This window comes from Carassius auratus, chromosome 19, assembly GCF_003368295.1.
Source record: "Carassius auratus strain Wakin chromosome 19, ASM336829v1, whole genome shotgun sequence".
Lineage (NCBI taxonomy): Eukaryota > Metazoa > Chordata > Actinopteri > Cypriniformes > Cyprinidae > Carassius > Carassius auratus.
In genome coordinates, this window is record NC_039261.1 from 9,876,773 (window position 1) to 9,894,091 (window position 17,319).

The 17,319-nt window shown below is 37.0% G+C and overlaps 1 protein-coding gene across 10 annotated transcripts in view; it reads left to right on the forward strand.

Annotated features, from left to right (window-relative positions):
- The window catches only part of adgrb2 (adhesion G protein-coupled receptor B2), a 254,928-nt gene that overhangs the window by 133,636 nt on the left and 103,973 nt on the right, over positions 1–17,319 (forward strand). For all 10 annotated transcript variants that reach the window (XM_026288832.1, XM_026288827.1, XM_026288830.1 and 7 more), the window contains exons 5-7: positions 13,082–13,246; positions 13,829–13,993; positions 15,245–15,346. In XM_026288832.1, the coding sequence (XP_026144617.1) occupies positions 13,082–13,246; positions 13,829–13,993; positions 15,245–15,346 (432 nt within the window). The remainder of the gene's footprint in view (positions 1–13,081; positions 13,247–13,828; positions 13,994–15,244; positions 15,347–17,319) is intronic.

Below are 17,319 nucleotides of genomic sequence, written 5' to 3' on the forward strand. Positions count from 1 at the left end.
AAGATGCAAATCTTTATGCTTACAAGGCATATATAGATTGACCATTGTAGCATATCATCAGCTGTTTAAGTCCTTCTGTGTGTTAATACTATATTTATGTAAAACAGTTATACATAACATAACATAACATAACATAACATAACTCAATTTACCTCCCACTTGTGCATTCAGCCTGAGTTCTGATATTCAGCATCTGGGCTTTGATGAGATGGTGGCCATGTTCAGAATTGGGCATTTTTCAGTCACTTCAAGAGTGCGGATCAGTGCTTTAGGACATGATTTAAGGACAGCGGCAGATGATCTCAGCCAAGCGAAGAAGACTCCTAGTGAAGGGTTTCTCCTGGAAATATCTGCCTGTCGATTATTGATTCTAAACAGTGATCGATGAAGCTCAGATATGAGCGACATTATGTTTAGACATACAAACCTTTGGAATGCATATTTTTTTTTTATGCTATAGGACAGCAAAGCTGATTATAGAGATCTATGTGGCAATAAAAAGGTAAAAAATTGCCAGAAATTAGAATGCGAGATGCTTGCTGTTAACTTTTTTGAGAATTTTATACTATTTTTGCTGACAACATAAGCAGGCAGGCAATGTTTACTAAAGGGACACAAAATTTGGCAGAGAAAGACAATGTGAACCAGAGCAGAGCCTCATGTGTGTGCGTGCATGTGTTCATAGATTACTTTCAATCCACAGTAAGTGTTTAACAGGGATGCACACTGACGAAAAGGGACCGAGTGTCTTTGAGATTAGCCTGAGCTAGCATAGCTTCAGCAGAGTTTAACGCTCAATGGAAGTCCCTTGGTCCTTCTTTTGGCTTTTGTTCAAACAGAAGTTAATTGATTTGCGGAAGCAATTATGCAGGCCAGGTTTATTTAGTTTGGAGGAGAGCTATTATTCAAAATTGATCAAGCACAGCCTTCAAATAAAATAGGTACTTTTAAAATAACAGCCATTCTGGCTGCAGTCTTAAATTGCCCTCTGTTTGCTCATTAGCTAATCCCAATCTAGAGCTCAGTCTAATTTGTGGACACAAGCCATCGATAGCTGTTTCCATCAGAATTAACACTGTGAATTCTTGAATTGTGTTCTCTTTTGCTTTCTCGGTAATGGTATGGTATGTTTTACAATGTAAGCTTTGATTGGATTGTTTGACTGCATTTCTAGGTAATACATTGTTTCATGTATCGACACATCTCAAAAAGAGCTGTCAGCTGTCATACTTTTGAAGAAAAAAAAGTATAGTGCAAAATGTGGAATGGAAGCTGCCATTAAGCAGTATATTTAGGCTTTTCAGTAAAAGTTTAAAAAATAAAACAATTAGGAAACAAAAGCAATTAGTGATAAAGGCAATAAAATACATTTAAAAAACTAATTTCGTAAGCAAATTTAAATTTAAAAATCTTAAAAATCATCTTAAAAATCTACCTTCAGAACCTGGCTGATCCTTGTTTGAATGGTGTTAGTTTGACTATTTGTTACCCAACAACTAATAAAAATAAATGGTATTACATTTTTTGTTCAGAGGACTGAAATCACAAAAAGTAGGTCAAATTAATACATTTTTAACACATACAAAACCACTGCTTCAGAAAAGCCTGGACCTTTCCCCCAAAACTACTATAAATAGCAGTCATGGCAACTAGCCCTGATCTCTTCTGTAACGGACATGAAAGAATGTGGTTTTCTTCTCCAAACAAAGGCAAAGATATCAGTCAAAAGGTTTCCATGGCAAGATCACAAGTCATCTGCAATGCTAAACCTTGGTCCCAATGAAACACAAAATCTAAATTAATCTTTTCATGATAGCCTTAAGAAATTCCCCTCAGTGTGTTTGAGGATGTGTCTAGCGCTGCAGCATGTCATTGTGTCTGGGCAGCGGAGCAGAGCAATGCTAGGCCAAACTCAATCTGCTCAACTTTAATGAAGGAACTATTCAAAGCTTGCAGCTCTACTGATAAATGAAATCTGATGCAATTATCTCAGACAGGTAAAATGACTCATGAGACCTAGAGTCAAATGGGGAAGCTATGTTTAAGTAAATTTCTGGTGGATGTATTTATTTAATTAGTATTGCATTTTATTTTTTACTGCTACTTTTGATTGTTATTTCGGCTGTTATTTTTTTTTATTTTTTTTTTTGTGTCTTCAGAGCCTGGTTATATTTTTAAAGTTGTGAGCCCTTTGTGAAATTGAATAGAATACTCAAATAAATAAAGCAGCATATTAATGCTGTTCATGCAGGATTGTAGGCGATGTGGTTGCTTACTTGGGAACACAGCTCTAGTTTAAATGCAACAGTTATCTTATTGTTCATTCTAATGGGGCTTTGGTGCTTGACAATATACCCAGTAGTCATCTTTTTCTATTGGTAATTTAATGACCTCACAAAATGTAATAATAATAATAATAATAATAATAATAATAATAATAATTATTATTATTATTATTATTATTATTATTATTATTATTATTATTATTTATTTATTTTTATTTTATTTATTTTTTGCATACATTTATTCATCTGTAATAACTGATTGCCATTCTGTAGATGTTACATTTCCAGTTTACAACTGGCTTTTCTCTTATAATAGGGCAAAATGCAACTAACAATATGATACAGGTGCTTCTCAATAAATTAGAATGTCGTGGAAAAGTTAATTTATTTCAGTAATTCAACTCAAATTGTGAAACTTGTGTATTAAATAAATGTAATGCACACAGACTGAAGTAGTTTAAGTCTTTGGTTTTTTTAATTGTGATGATTTTGGCTCACATTTAACAAAAACTCACTAATTCAGTATCACAACAAATTAGAATATGGTGACATGTCAATCAGTTATACAGTTGTCGTATTCCTCTTGTTAAGCCACTCCTGAACCACATACAATGTCAGAGGCATCTTACCTGGGCTAAGGAGAAGAAGAACCGGACTGTTGTCCAGTGGTCTAAAGTTCACTTTTAAGATGAGAGCAAGTTTTGTATTTCATTTGGAAACCAAGGTCCTAAAGTCTGGAGGAAGGGTGGAGAGGCTCATAGCCCAAGTTGCTTGAAGTCCAGTGTTAAGTTTCCACAGTCTGTGATGATTTGGGGATGCAATTTCATCTGCTGGTGTTGGTCCATTGTGTTTTTTGAAAACCAAAGTCACTGCATGCATTTGCAAAGAAATCTTGGACCACTTCATGCTTCCTTCTGCTGACCAGCTTTCTAAAGATGCTGATTTCATTTTACAGCAGGATTTGGCACATGTCCACACTGCCAAAAGCACCAAAAGTTGGTTAAATGACCATGGTGTTGATGTGCTTGACTGGCCAGCAAACTCACCAGATCTGAACCCCAGATAATCTATGGGCTATTGTCAAGAGGAAAATGAGAAACAAGAGACCAACAAATGCAGATGAGGAAAAAAAACCTGGGCTTCCAGACCACCTCAGCAGTGCCACAAACTGATCACCTTCATGCCACGCCGCTTTGAGGCAGAAATTAAAATAAAAGAAGCCCCTACCAAATATCGAGTACATGTACAGTAAATGAACATTCTTTCCAGAAGGCCAACAATTCACAATTATTATTGTTATTATTAAATTATTATAATTATTATAATATATTATAATTATATTATTATAATTTTTATATTGGTCTCATGAAGTATTCGAATTTGTTGAGATAGTGAATTGGTGGCTTTTTGTTAAATGTGAGCCATAACCAAAGACAGTCTGTGTGCACTGAATTAATTTAATACATGAGTTTCACAATTTGAGTTGAATTAATGAAATTATCTTTTCCACGACGTTCTAATTTATCGAGATCCACCTGTATATTATAATAGAGTATATTTAGTGTAGTAAAATAAACAGGTTTATCAACTTCTAAGAAGGGGGAGACAATGATTTTGTTGTTGACGTCAAAGCCTGGGCATCCAATCAACTCTACAGCGTTTTGCCATAAAATCATCTGTCACTTAGTAGAAGCAGCCAAATTAGGCAGAAGCCAACATGGACAGGTTGAATGACATGGGTGAAAATTAAATAATAATAATAATAGTGATAATAAAAATTATGTCTTTGTGTCTACTGTGTATATTTTTATTTAAAGAAATAGATTTTGATTTTGCATATTGTTTTGGGAACATACAATATTATAATATATGATTTTAATGAAGTGTCTCTGTGCAAACCACTGCATTCAATGAATCTCAGGGCAAAAGGGGCAATTGCATCTATTAGCCAACAGGTGGTGTTATGCATTTGTTTTTGCCCTTTAAATCTAGTGATGCATCAGACTACGTCTATTTAAGGATTGCTTATTCATAGCAGCTTTTTAAAGGGTAACTGCATCAGTTATAACTGCAATCGCTGTTGGTCTTAAATGATATAAATAATATTTATGACATGTAAACAACACTAAACAATGCCTGCAGCCTGTGGAGCCACAGAACAGAGTTTGCTGCTGTTCTAGAAATGCTCTGAGGGGACATTGATCTATTGGTTTGAGGATTGTTGTCTGCCCCGCATGCCCGGTTCACAGCCACATCTCTTTCTGTGCCTGTTTATTTATTTCTCTCTGTCTAGTATGCTTCTCTGCCTTTCATCATCAAAGCCCTCTGCTTTTTTTGCTGCTTTTTTTTTTTTTTCCTGACTGTGGTCTGGTGGTCAGTGTGTACCTGTTTTTACATTTCTCTCTCGCTTCCTCCACCATGGAAAGAATCACCACCCTTTGCGGGGAATGGATAGACAGGCTCTGGGTCTCTGCATGAGACAGCACAGACAGTGATTTGATGGATACGGCAGTATGTAATGTGGTCTACAGAGAAGCAATGAGCACTGCAGGCACATCAGCCCAGTATTCAACCTCTCCCCATGCCACACAAAATCAGTGCAGTTATCCTAGCCTCACGTTTCACCCTTTACAGCTCGCAATCAACAGCGTCATCAGCCTAAAACTACCAATGAAAGAGCACTTGGAAGTCCAGGCAAGAATAGACTGCCAGTGACTTGCTAGCCATGGAGGAGTTCAAAGTTAATTTAATTACGTCTTCTTTTCAAAGCCTCCTAAAACTAAACAGTATAAGATCCTTCAAACGTGAATTATTATAAATCAGTGGTTTTCAACTGGTTTTCCTTCTGGAATTAGATATAAATGTTACATTTTGTTTTTATATTTATGAATGTATCTTTATATATTTTATTACATATTATTCTTTATATTTAATTACATTTAATTTAATTTGATTGTATTTTATTTTACACTGCATTCAGATACATGCTTGGCATATGTGATTAAAAAAAAAAACATTGTTTTTTGTAATTTTATATGGACATTTCTAGGTTAAATACTGTAGTTATAAATGCTTGTAAACTGATTACTGACCATAAATTTGTGTGCTGTATGGTTGTGCTTATTAAATAAGCATGTAATTGGTCACAAGTCTTAAAAGTAGTTGTGAAGTGAGACCGTTTGACTACTACTAAGTATATACTTAAATTGCATTCAATATGGAAATATAAAAAAATAAAAAAATAACGTTTAAATAAACTTTTTTTTTTGTTGCTGTTGCCAAATTTTATTAAAAGTTTGGGTAAATGCTTAGCCTGTTTATTAATTTAATTTAATTTATTTATTTATTTAAATGAATCCTAAACTACTATGCATAATTAGATTTGCTTTTACAGTATTATCGTCAACAACCCCATTCGATCCTACACCTGTAACCTATTTTTTGGTCAGCAGATCATGAGTTTTGGCTTAATTGCAGAAGATAATTAGAGGTTTAAATCTATAAATGTGATTTTTGTTACAAGTTGTCTAATTTTTTTTCTGCTGAAGAGGGCAGAAGGTGACTGAAAGTCAGCTTTTTTTTTTTTTTTTGTCCAAGTTGTTTGAGCAACGAGTACCTCTATTTCTCTACTTGTCCAGCCACTCTCTCATTCACTTCATGGAAGCTCTTTTTTAATCTTCGTGAGGTATGTGCAGCTGAGCCATGGCTCCTTTGAGCTTTGCACTACAGAGCGCTATCAATTATTTATCAGCATGCATAATTCACAGTACATCCCTGCTCTACACTGAGGAGGCCTTACAATCTCTCCCTCGCTCTTTCCAAAAGCCCTCTCCAAAATCTCCTTCCCTGTCTCTTTTACTTACTCTTTCTTTTGCCCCTTACTCCAAATTCTGGGCAATGCTCTTTCCTTCCATCCCCTGTCAGGATCCATTTTTCTTTCCGTCCTCACCTGAATCACTCTTTTCAGTCTTTCTCACCATTTTCAGTTTTTCATGTGTATCTTGCCTTATATTATAAAGTTTGTCGTCTGTTTTTACTGTCACTCCACACAGCAAAAAAAATCCTCACTCTTTCTTTGGCAACTCAGATAATGAAATGCTGACTACCTTGTTGGTTTTGTAAGGATGTCTGCTCTTCAGTTTCCAAAGATCCCTACAGTTGGTCACTGTAGAGGAAACAAAAGGGGAAGAGAGTTAAGGCTCACTTTGGGTGGTTTTGTGGTTGTCACACTGCAGTGGTCAGTCAAAGGTCACTCACACCCTCAGCCATAACATCTCATCAAGCCCACAGTCATATGTTTGTTCCAAAAGTTAGTTACTTTATAACCCAGTAAGCTGCCTTCATAGCAATGAATTTAAGAAATCATAAGTGCTTGCTTCCAATGCAAAAAAATGTTTGATATGTTACATTTTTATAGGTATGAATTTTACAGACAGCATTACCTTTCTTTGCAGTGGTAAACCCAGAATGCATTGGGACTAGTCCATTTTCAACATTTAAATAAAATTAAACTAACCGTTTCAAACCAAATTGTGTGTACTGTATATTTATAGAATTTCTCTCACATTACTTAAATTAAGTGTGTAGAAATACATGTATACTACTAAAATGATTTTTTTTTACACACAAACTGACCACCAAACACAACGTTCAGATGCCATCTTTATTTTTTAGCTCAACACTCACAGAATGGAATGCACAGGATTGTGGGATATCAAAGGCAGTGAAGGATACATCTTTGCTGCCTTCAAAATTCCATCAGAAGAAGGTACCTCCGTAGACAGGGAGTAAAGCAGATTTTGGATTCGGACGTGCCTTGATGCCTTCCTGGAATGCTGTCTCCGATTGCATCATTTTAGAGTTTTCGGATGCATTTTCAATCTGATGTCATTACATCATCATCACATGGCACAAATGATTGGTTCTTTTTGTATCAGCAGCCAGTGAGTTTGCTGCTCAACATTCAAATACTTGGCTAGTGCTTCCTGTAGCAGTTGCAGCGTGTATCAGAAACCCTCCAGCTTCCCCAGCTCCAGCTGTATCTATATATAGCTATATAGATCTGCTATGGGGTGATTCATATGTATTCTATATGGGGGTTATTTCATATAACTATGTTATTTGAATTTGATTGTCAATTAAATATGAAAATGTATCAGTAAAAAAATGCTTTAAATTATTGCCTGAGTTAAAAACAATTGTGTGCTGATTCCTCTTTTTGCATGGCCCAAATTTTGTATGTTCCAAAATAATTATTTATGAGGTCTCTGAAGGCAGTTCCCTGTGTAAGCAGCTCATTCGGTTTTGGAACAGAGCTGGAATCGGAGTCATACCTGAAAGTTCAAGATCTCCATATGACTTCTATTAAAAGAGTTGAAGAATACATCTAGGGAATACTTATTTCGGAAGTCACTCAACATAAAACGAAATGGAACACATATCGCTTTTATTGATAGTCAAAGAATCCTTCAGGGACACAATCTCATTGAAATCCTCTCAGCAGGAACATAATCAATCGGACACGTTTCACGATCAAACGGTGCATTTCATCTAGTTTTGCTCTACCCATGCCTTGATCTTTTGCACTTTGGTGCGCCTTCTTACGAATAAGTGAGGTCTCATTCATGTTATACATGCTGTTTCATTTTCATTTCCTTCTCTGCCCTCAACCCTTGATCTGAAGGCTTCATCCACTCTGGCGTTTCACGATTGAGGCCCAGTCTGTTGGTGGCATTCCTGGTTTTATCCTTCAGCTGGGCAGGGTTTCACCTCTCTGTGTCCCCGTGTGCTGATTCTGGCTACTAAAGGACCCTCCGGCCCGCCTTCATCTTCCCTCATCCCCATTGCTGGTTTTGTTGGTGTTTGCAGTGCATGGGCTGTGGGAGGAGTGGTCTTCGTGGAGCCTGTGCTCAGTCACGTGTGGCCGTGGCACTCGGACCCGGAGCAGGATCTGTGTGCTCCCCCAGCATGGAAGCAAGGGCTGTGGAGGGCCCGAGGTGCAAACCAAACTCTGCAATATAGCTGTGTGCCCCGGTTAGTACTAATCTCCATTCCCTCATCTGCCAGTATGCTCTCTCTTCTCTTCTCTCACTCAATCTCACAGTATGCTCTGCCTTTACACTTTTATCACAATGAGTCTCATGCACTAATAATTGCAAAGGTGTGTAGAAAAGACTTGCTTGAAAAATCATAAATCAAATTAAAATGCACATAGTTTTTTTGTGTGGTTATTATTGTATAAAATATTCAGTGTATAATATAATATAATATAGGAATAGTTATAACAATTTTGTAATTTTATAACACATCAATGATAAAAATAGAGTCTATGTGGTTTGAGTAAACTTGATTTATTTTGTGCATGTATTTATATGCATCTGCAGTTGGTGAATGAGACCCGGTGTGCTCTATGCTCTGGACTCTTCCAACTTCCTTATTCTTTGCCCTTTTTCCATGTTGTATGTCGTCTCATGCCTTGTCTGTCTTTTCACGTTTTCTTCTAACTGACCTTTCCCTTTCCTTCCTGTGTGCCATCCTCACTGCCTCTAGGTTAACCCCAGTCTGCTTGTTTCTCGTCGGTCTCTCTCTCACTCCTCCTGTCCCGTCTCAGTCTGAAGGCGGCGCCTGAGTTCTGTGTCGTCTGCGTTCTCTTTCTGCAGCCGTGCCTCGTAGTTTCTCCTGGATTTCATTCATTCATTCATTATGCCAGTCTCAATTATAAAACATTTTTTGAGCTGAAGTCTTACTCAAATGGGGGCTCGGCTCGAGTTAAGCTAATCGGAATCGCAGATGAACCAATCACACGTGTCCGTGCATGCTGGGGTTTGTTGTTTCTTCTCCACCATGCGCTCCGGTCTCAACCAGCGGGATCCAAAATGAGTTATTACCCCACTGAGATGAGCAATAAATCATTTGTCTGTTACATTTCAATTCATTTTCAGTTTGAACAGTCGCTCCTGCCTGGAGTTGAAGACCTCCATTAGGCTGACAGTTGAAGGGTTAAGGGTCACAGCCAATCACTGTGATTGTCTTTTATTTGAGGAGGCACAAATGAACAGCTGGGCCAGTCCGGCCAAGCGCTTTTTGACTGACAGTGATTACAACCTGTCAGAGAGCAAATCTTCCACCTGTCCTCACCTACTGAGAGGCGCCCATGTGTAAAAACATCTCATCCGCCTCATATTCAAATTGCATTCACGAATGGCTACTGACGTGTAATCTGCTGATATAATTTAACACTACACTCAACTTAATATACCTTCTCCCGTTCACAGTAAAGGACGGTTAGTGTGAATCTAAACGGAGACGGTGTAAACATTGGCGTGTTCACTCCCACATTACTTCAGCTGTATTTGGGAATATGATTACAGTGATGGTTTGCATCTCTGCAATCTGTAAATGTGAGTAATTTCAGTTCCGACCTAGTCATCGGATCATTATTGTAAGTTACTCCTATTAATTAATTTTGTTCTTGTTTGATTAGAGATGGGTAAGAGACACGGTTTCAAATAAACAGCTTTTATTATTATATTTATTACAAATATTTGGTAATATAGGTGTTATACATATCTTTACATGTTAATGTGTCCTTGCTGAATAATTTTTTTTTTCTTACCTAGAGTTTTGAATCATAGTCATCAAGATTTCCATAAAAATATTAAGCAACAAAAACTATTTTCAGTAGTGATAATAATTTAAAAAGTGTCTCGAGCAATGTTTCCTGACAGTGTTATATACCTGTATAAAAGATGTGCTTTTTTATGTGTTTATTTAAATAAATAAATAAATTGGGTAAAATGTGAGGCACAATATGAAAACAAAAGTCATGTTCTCAGTTACAGATAAGCAAATTCTTTCAAATACAGTTCATTTGTCATGTCGTCGCCTCGAAAAATGTTTATTAAAATATTTGCTGTTCCGTGAAAAAAATATATATTTTTTGCTTTAATGGACAAATGCACTAGCAGTTTATTACAGTCCACTGCATCAGCAGCGTGTCTATATATTCATCAAACTCAGGTTAAAATGCAACTTGCTGAACATGTCAGAGCAAGCTAATAAACCATCACCGAACCTCCCGTTTGATTTACTGCAGCCATATGAGCTCATCAGTTTATGTAATTCAGCTAAAACAGATTTTAGAGAAACCACAAGCCATAAGAAATCAAATCAAATAAAGTAAAGGAACAAGGCCCAGAACTCCTAGCAACAACTCTGAACTCTCAGATGCATCTGTTTGTTTGTGTGTATGAATTACAAGTGAGGGATACTCAAAGTATCCATTTGATGTGCTGAAGTCGGTGTTATTACTTTAATTATACAGTTGATTTCTCTCTGCCTTTCCCTTTGTGTTGTTGTGAAGAAAAGCGAGATGCTATAAATGCTCAGCTGTGTTTGTTGGGTTTCAGCTGCAGCTGATGTCTCTCCTGGCAACCACAAAATGCGGGATCTCTCTCCTCATTGGCTGCTGATTTTATGAGCGATGATGAGTCCAATACTCTCATGGAGGCACAGACAGACAGGCCACATTTATCCATGGTTATTGAGTTTGTGAGGCTTTAGAATATGGTTATTATTTATCATGTTCTTGCTTTGAGACATAAATCCTCCATGATCTCAAACTGAGAATGCAGCTGCATCTGATTTTGCGATAGGTCGTTCTGTCAACATTTAAAGAGTTTTTTATTTTCATTTTATACCATTAAACCATTATATTACCATTATATACATACTGCATCATATTTTATGATAGCATGCATTTACGCAGTTGTGTATTTATGTGTCTGTATATATATATATATATGCTACTCATCTGTCTGTGTGTACTACAGTACATCACTCCCTTAAGTACAATTTTAGTTTGCTCTTGTGGCTACCTTGAAGTAATGTTACACGGTACATTTTTTCTCAGTTTGACGAACATCGGCTTTGACAGAGCAAAGGTGACAGCATTTTTGTTCATCATGTGCTCTGTCTTCCTTAGAATCCATTAGATTGAGAGATAATTTGATTTCAGTTCATACCATCAATCATATCGAGAGACACTTGGATGAAATATGAATATCTACCCCCAACCCCCACATTTAAATAAGATAAAAGCGATATTAGAGGTTAATATGCATAGATCCTGAAATTGCTGCAGAAAGTCAAAAGACGTAACATCACCCCTACTGTGAAATAGATAGTGCATACTAGAAAGCATTCATTATATAAACATAACGCCATAAGATTAATGGCATCATTTGATGGATGAAGTTTAAGCATAAGAATTACATGCTGAATATGTGTCCATCGAGGCATGTAGTCCTTCTAATGTTTTCAAAGTCTCTGGGGATATGAGATGTGAAACATTTACAAACCTTTCTTTTTTCTTTCTCCATAAACACTGCAGAAATTCATAAATGCTTCAACAAAAAGAGTGGATTAGTGGCATGGGCTTCCTAAGCGCCATGCCCCCTGCGTACTATTTATTCACTTTGAACTTCACCAGAAAGCATGAATCTCATTAATCAAGCAAGAAATAGTCACTGCACATTGATCTCGTTTTCATTCATTATGCAAAAGATCTCAGATTGTTTTTTTGTTTTGTTTTGTTGTTGTTGTAGTTGAGATGACCACAGGCAGAACCTGTACTCTTGTGTTTGCATATGCTCTATTGATATCCACAGTTAATCTACTTTATAAAATTAATGTAAGATACATAATGTCCTTGCTGTCTTTTATACATAGAAAAACAATGAATAGTAATCAGTAGATCTTTTTTTTATTATTAATTCTTACTTTTTTTTCAGAAATTAAAGGCTGAAACATTTGTAATATGCAGCAGTCTTAACTAAAATTATTATCATCAAAGTGACATTTTAGCGCTAATGTTATCAAGCCTCTATTTAACTTCCTGTGCTTTTAGGTTTGTATCAGTAGTCCATCTCTCTTTAATTAATTAAACAAAATTAGTCTTTTCTTTTCTCTAGTGTTCTCTGAAACCCATTAGAATACAATTTTCATGAAATGAATGTGTTACATGGAACACCTTTAATATGCATTTTTATTCGTTTATTCTAATAGAATGAATTCTAATTTAATGTCCAGTGATGAAGAAGTTATCCTTAAAAAATAACTAAAATTCTATCTATCTATCTATCTATCTATCTATCTATCTATCTATCTATCTATCTATCTATCTATCTATCTATCTATCTATCTATCTATCTATCTATCTATCTATCTATCTATCTATCTATCTATCTGTATCTATCTGTCTATCTGTATCTGTGTATCTGTGTATCTATGTATTAGTTTTATTTAAAGCTTTAGTAATTCTGTTGTGTTTTGCCATTTTGTATGTTTTTTATTTATTTATTTTTTTTATCTCTTTGTATACATTTTAGGGTTAAAAATTTAGTTTAATTAAAAAATTAGGGTACATTTTAACCCTAATTGTATTAAGTTTTAGTGTTTCGTTTTAGTGCATTTAAATGAGAAGAAACCGGAAAGAAAAATGCACTGAATTGGAAAAATCATTTAATCATTTAATCACTAATCGGTATCATAATCATCTCACAGGTTTGTATCAGGGTAAGTAAGAACTTACAAACTCACATGCTATAGACAAACACAGACCCTTGCTGTACCCCGTCTTCCTGTCCGTACCTTCGACCGCCTGTTCTCTGTTTGTTTCTGTCCCTCACTTTTTGTCCTTTTCTTTCCTGTCCTTCCTCCACTTCCTTACTGCCTTATTCTGTTCTTACCTCTGCATCTCTCTCTCTCTCTACTTCTCCCTGTGGTGGTGTTTGCAGTGGAGGGCCAGTGGTTGGACTGGGCGGCCTGGTCTCAGTGCTCTGTTTCCTGTGGCTCTGGAACTCAGCAGAGGCAGCGGCGTTGCAGCGTTTCAGTTCATGGCTGGGCGGAGTGCAAGGGGCCACATGCAGAAACTCGTGAGTGCACCAATCCGTCCTGTGGGGGTAAGTTTCTCTCTGGTGGGCTTACAGTCTTAAATCGACAGGTAGTTTATGTGCACAGCTGCAATTTGTTTGCTGTCATGGTCTAATTAATTGCAGCGAACATTCTAAATTGTCTGTGGTACCAAACCACAGAGATTTACCGGTCCGCACCGCTCAACTTGTTCCACAGATATGCTGCTGTGTCAGCATATGCTAGTTAGCACCCCTGATAATAATTAACAAGCGCAAATTAGCTTCATGCAGGTGCTTTATGACCACATTCACACTGCAGCTAAATATTGTTGTCACTTCGTTTTTAAGTGCTTTTTCATGTTTTATGCAACAGTTAGTTCCGGTCCTCAAATCTGATTGGCTGAACAGTGTTACTGATGTCATTTCTTCTTATATTTTCTGTTTACATTTCATTTCATCCATTTAATTTTTGCTAAACTTTTAGAATATATATACAGATATACAGTCATTTAACATTTGTTTTTTGTTTTTACTGTGTCAATTCCAGTCAAGAGTATTAAAACTGAATTGTGTAGATGGTCAATGATTGTAATTATATCTCCTGTTCCTTGTTTTCTTGTTCCTGTGCAGGTGGAGGCAACTGGGGTGCTTGGAATCACTGGAGCTTGTGCTCCAAGACCTGTGACTCAGGTTGGCAGCGGCGGTTCCGTATGTGTGAAGGCACAGGAATCCAGGGTTACCCTTGCGATGGCTCTGGAGAGGAAGTGCGCTCATGCAATGACAAGAAGTGCCCAGGTATGTGTTCATGATCGAAAAAACAAAACAAAAAAAATCCTTTTGGTCCTTCTATTTTTCTTCCCTTCTGATTTGTTTAACTCTGATTTCTTATACAAAGCTATTATCATTATGCCTCAAAGAGGTGTAAAGGTCCATGGCCTATTCCCCCCTTCCTCAAATCTTGCCCTGGAGGTCCAATTCACTGCAGTGTTTAGCTCCAACCCTGATCAACCTCACCTGTCCGGGATTCTCTAATGATCCCAAAGACATTAATTGGCATTGATTAGCATGCTCAGGTGTGTTTGATTAGGGTTAGAGCGAAACTCTGCAAGAAAGTGGATCTCGAGGTCCAGATTTGAGGATCCCTGGCCTATTCTCTTCTGAGGTTGAAGGTCAATATACTATGAAGCTTTCACTGATGTTTTAAAAAAATAAGACTTTCAGACCCTAATTTGTACCCTATTTGTAAAAAGGCCCTTTACTTCAGTCTCTCTTCTTTTTTCTCCCTTTCCCTTTAATCAGTCTGTTTTCCTTTAGGCCTCTCTCATTCATTCCCTTTCTTTTTCCATATTTAACACTCTCTCTTCTCCTTTGTTTCCATTTCTTCTCTCTTTCTATCGAGAGGGGTCATTCTTGACAGAAGGGAATTTTTCAAAGTGCTGCTATGTGTGATTTGTCAGCATGTCAGGCAGCACAGCAAACAGCAGATTTTAATAAGCATGCCGTTGACTTCAGCTTTGGGAGGCTATAGATTAAATAAATGTCAGACATTGCCGCAGAGCTTATATCGGGCACAAGGCTTTGATGGCACCAGAAACTTAAAGACAAAAATCTGTCCAATAGCTTTGTCGGGGTGTATTATGTTTAGATGAAAAGGGTAGGGTTGCGTTCTCCATCTCTCTCAGCTTTCAAACCAGTCCCCTTCTGTATCTCACCCCTGGGTTGTTCTCTGTTCTGAAGAATCTTTTGAATGGAAGCTGGAGAGGGATGTTTGTTGTTGTAGATCTCGCTGTATCTGTCGCTGATCTTCACAGAGTTTGCATTTTCTTAATCATTTTTTTTTTTTTGTCCTTGTTTCAGTGCAATATCTAGAGACACAAACTTAACTAAATTATTTCTGTCTGTCTGTCTCTGTGTGTGTGTGTGTGTGTGTGTGAGAGAGCAATCAGTCAATCATCAATAGGCTTTATATTTAATGTAGATTGTACATGTATCCTAGTCTTTTTTTTCACTGGTTAATCTCTTAATTTTGGTTCATCCTGTGTGCAGCACCACATGAAATATGTAAAGATGAGTACCAATTAGCCATGGCGTGGAAGAGAGCCTCAGCCGGAGAGACGGTATACAACAAGTGTCCATCTAATGCCACTGGTACGTCATTCACTGTTAATGCCAATGTATTGCCAATTGATATCATTAATTTAAAGGGATAGTTCACCCAAAAATTAAAAATACCCCATGATTTACTCACCCTCAAGACATTGTAGACTTTCTTCTTTCAGACGAATGCAATTGGAGTTATATTAAAAAATGTCTCCTTAAAATAGCAGTAAATGGTGCATCCATCCATCATAAAAGTACTCCACATGACCCCAGGGGTTAATAAAGGCCCTCTGAAGTGAAGAGACAAATATTCATATGTAATATCCACATATAAGCTGTAATATCTATCATTTTGTACTTGCATTCATGAGAGGGTGACTTTCAAGCAGATGGCATAGGAAGTAGCCATAGCGTAAGCTCTGGTGAGAATAAGCTAGTCTCAAAACCAAGTTTTGTTTACAGCAAAGGAAAACCAGTCTCTTCTTGGTTTATATCGAAATCCTCAGACATTTTTTTTTTTTTTTTACAAATCCTTGTTTTGTAGAAATTACGGTTTATGAAGTTTTAAACATGCATATTTTTTCTAACACAAATGCATCGATTTGCTTCTAAAGGTGTTTGTTAACCTCCCAGAACAGTGTGGAACACGTTTTATAGTGGATGGATGTACTTTTTTGGGCTTTGAAATCTTGGAAGGGCCAGGACATTTTTTAAATATAACTCTGATTGTATTCATCTAAAAGAAGAATGTCATAAATCTAGGGTGCTCGAGGGTGAGTAAATCATGGTGTACTTTTAATTTTTGATTGAACTTTGCCTTTTAATCATTATTCACTAATAACCGTCATCTTGATTTAGTAATTGCTGGTTCAGTCTCTATCTAGGCCAGTAATCAAAAGTTTGCAGTTTCTGTATAAGGACTACTTCATGACCATTGTACACTTTAGCTGAACCCCAGCTTGCTTAAGGACGACCGTTCCTCTAAAAAGCTTTATTGTACATTGGCCTGAATAAAAATGTCAGCTAAGTGACAAATTACTAGTAAATTACAACCGATCAAGAAAAGTTAATGATCCGAGCTTCATTAGCTTCAGAGTGTACGCCACCGCCTACATCACATAAAACTCTGAAACTACAATCTAATGTTGTTTTGGCCACAGCCAAAGACGCCATATCTAATGTAATCTCTGATACATTTGTTTCTTCTCACACTGTGACGCAGCTTTATTAAAAGATTTTATGATCGGTTAAACCACATTATAAAACTCCATCAACGATGCAGTCACTCAGCTTCCAAAACCAACATTGCACAACGGACTCAAAATAAGTTGGTTTCCACACAGTTAATCAGCATTCAGTTCTTAAGCCCACTGAGATGAATTAGTGGTGTATGAGAGAAAACTTAATGAGGATGTTTACAGCCCAATATGTGCCGCCACAGAAAGTTAATATAACTGATATCAAGTCTTTTTCGAGATTTTGACTGGTTGAAATGTCAGATGCTGCCGCAGAGCTTACATTGGATCCAACAAAAAGCACATTTCTTTCTTTGCGAGGCTGTAGATTTAATGTCACTCACTAACATGTTGTTGTTTTGTACATGATGACATTCATGTTTTGTGAATGTTATATATTGAGTGTTCTGCACTCTTCCAATTGGCTCATGAGTTTCTAACCCTTCCCAGCGCAGTGGCAGAGTTTTTGGGGGTTATTTATGCCCTTTGAGTACAGCGTGCAATAATTCTCAGATAGTAGTGAAGAAAGACACCCAAGGCGCTCAGTGATTTTTACCTAATAAAAACAGAAAGACCTAATAAATGATGTCTTTGAAGTGGGAGCGCAGAGCAGAGTGTTGAATGAGGTCAACAGCGAGCTGTAATCTATATCCTCCATAACTCCACATCCCGGCCAGCACGGACTTTCATGCACACTAACCCCCAAAAGAAAAACCAATTCCTGCAGAGAACGATTCGCTTGACTTTTCCGGGCTATGTTTCCACGTCTGCCTGCATTCCCTGTGT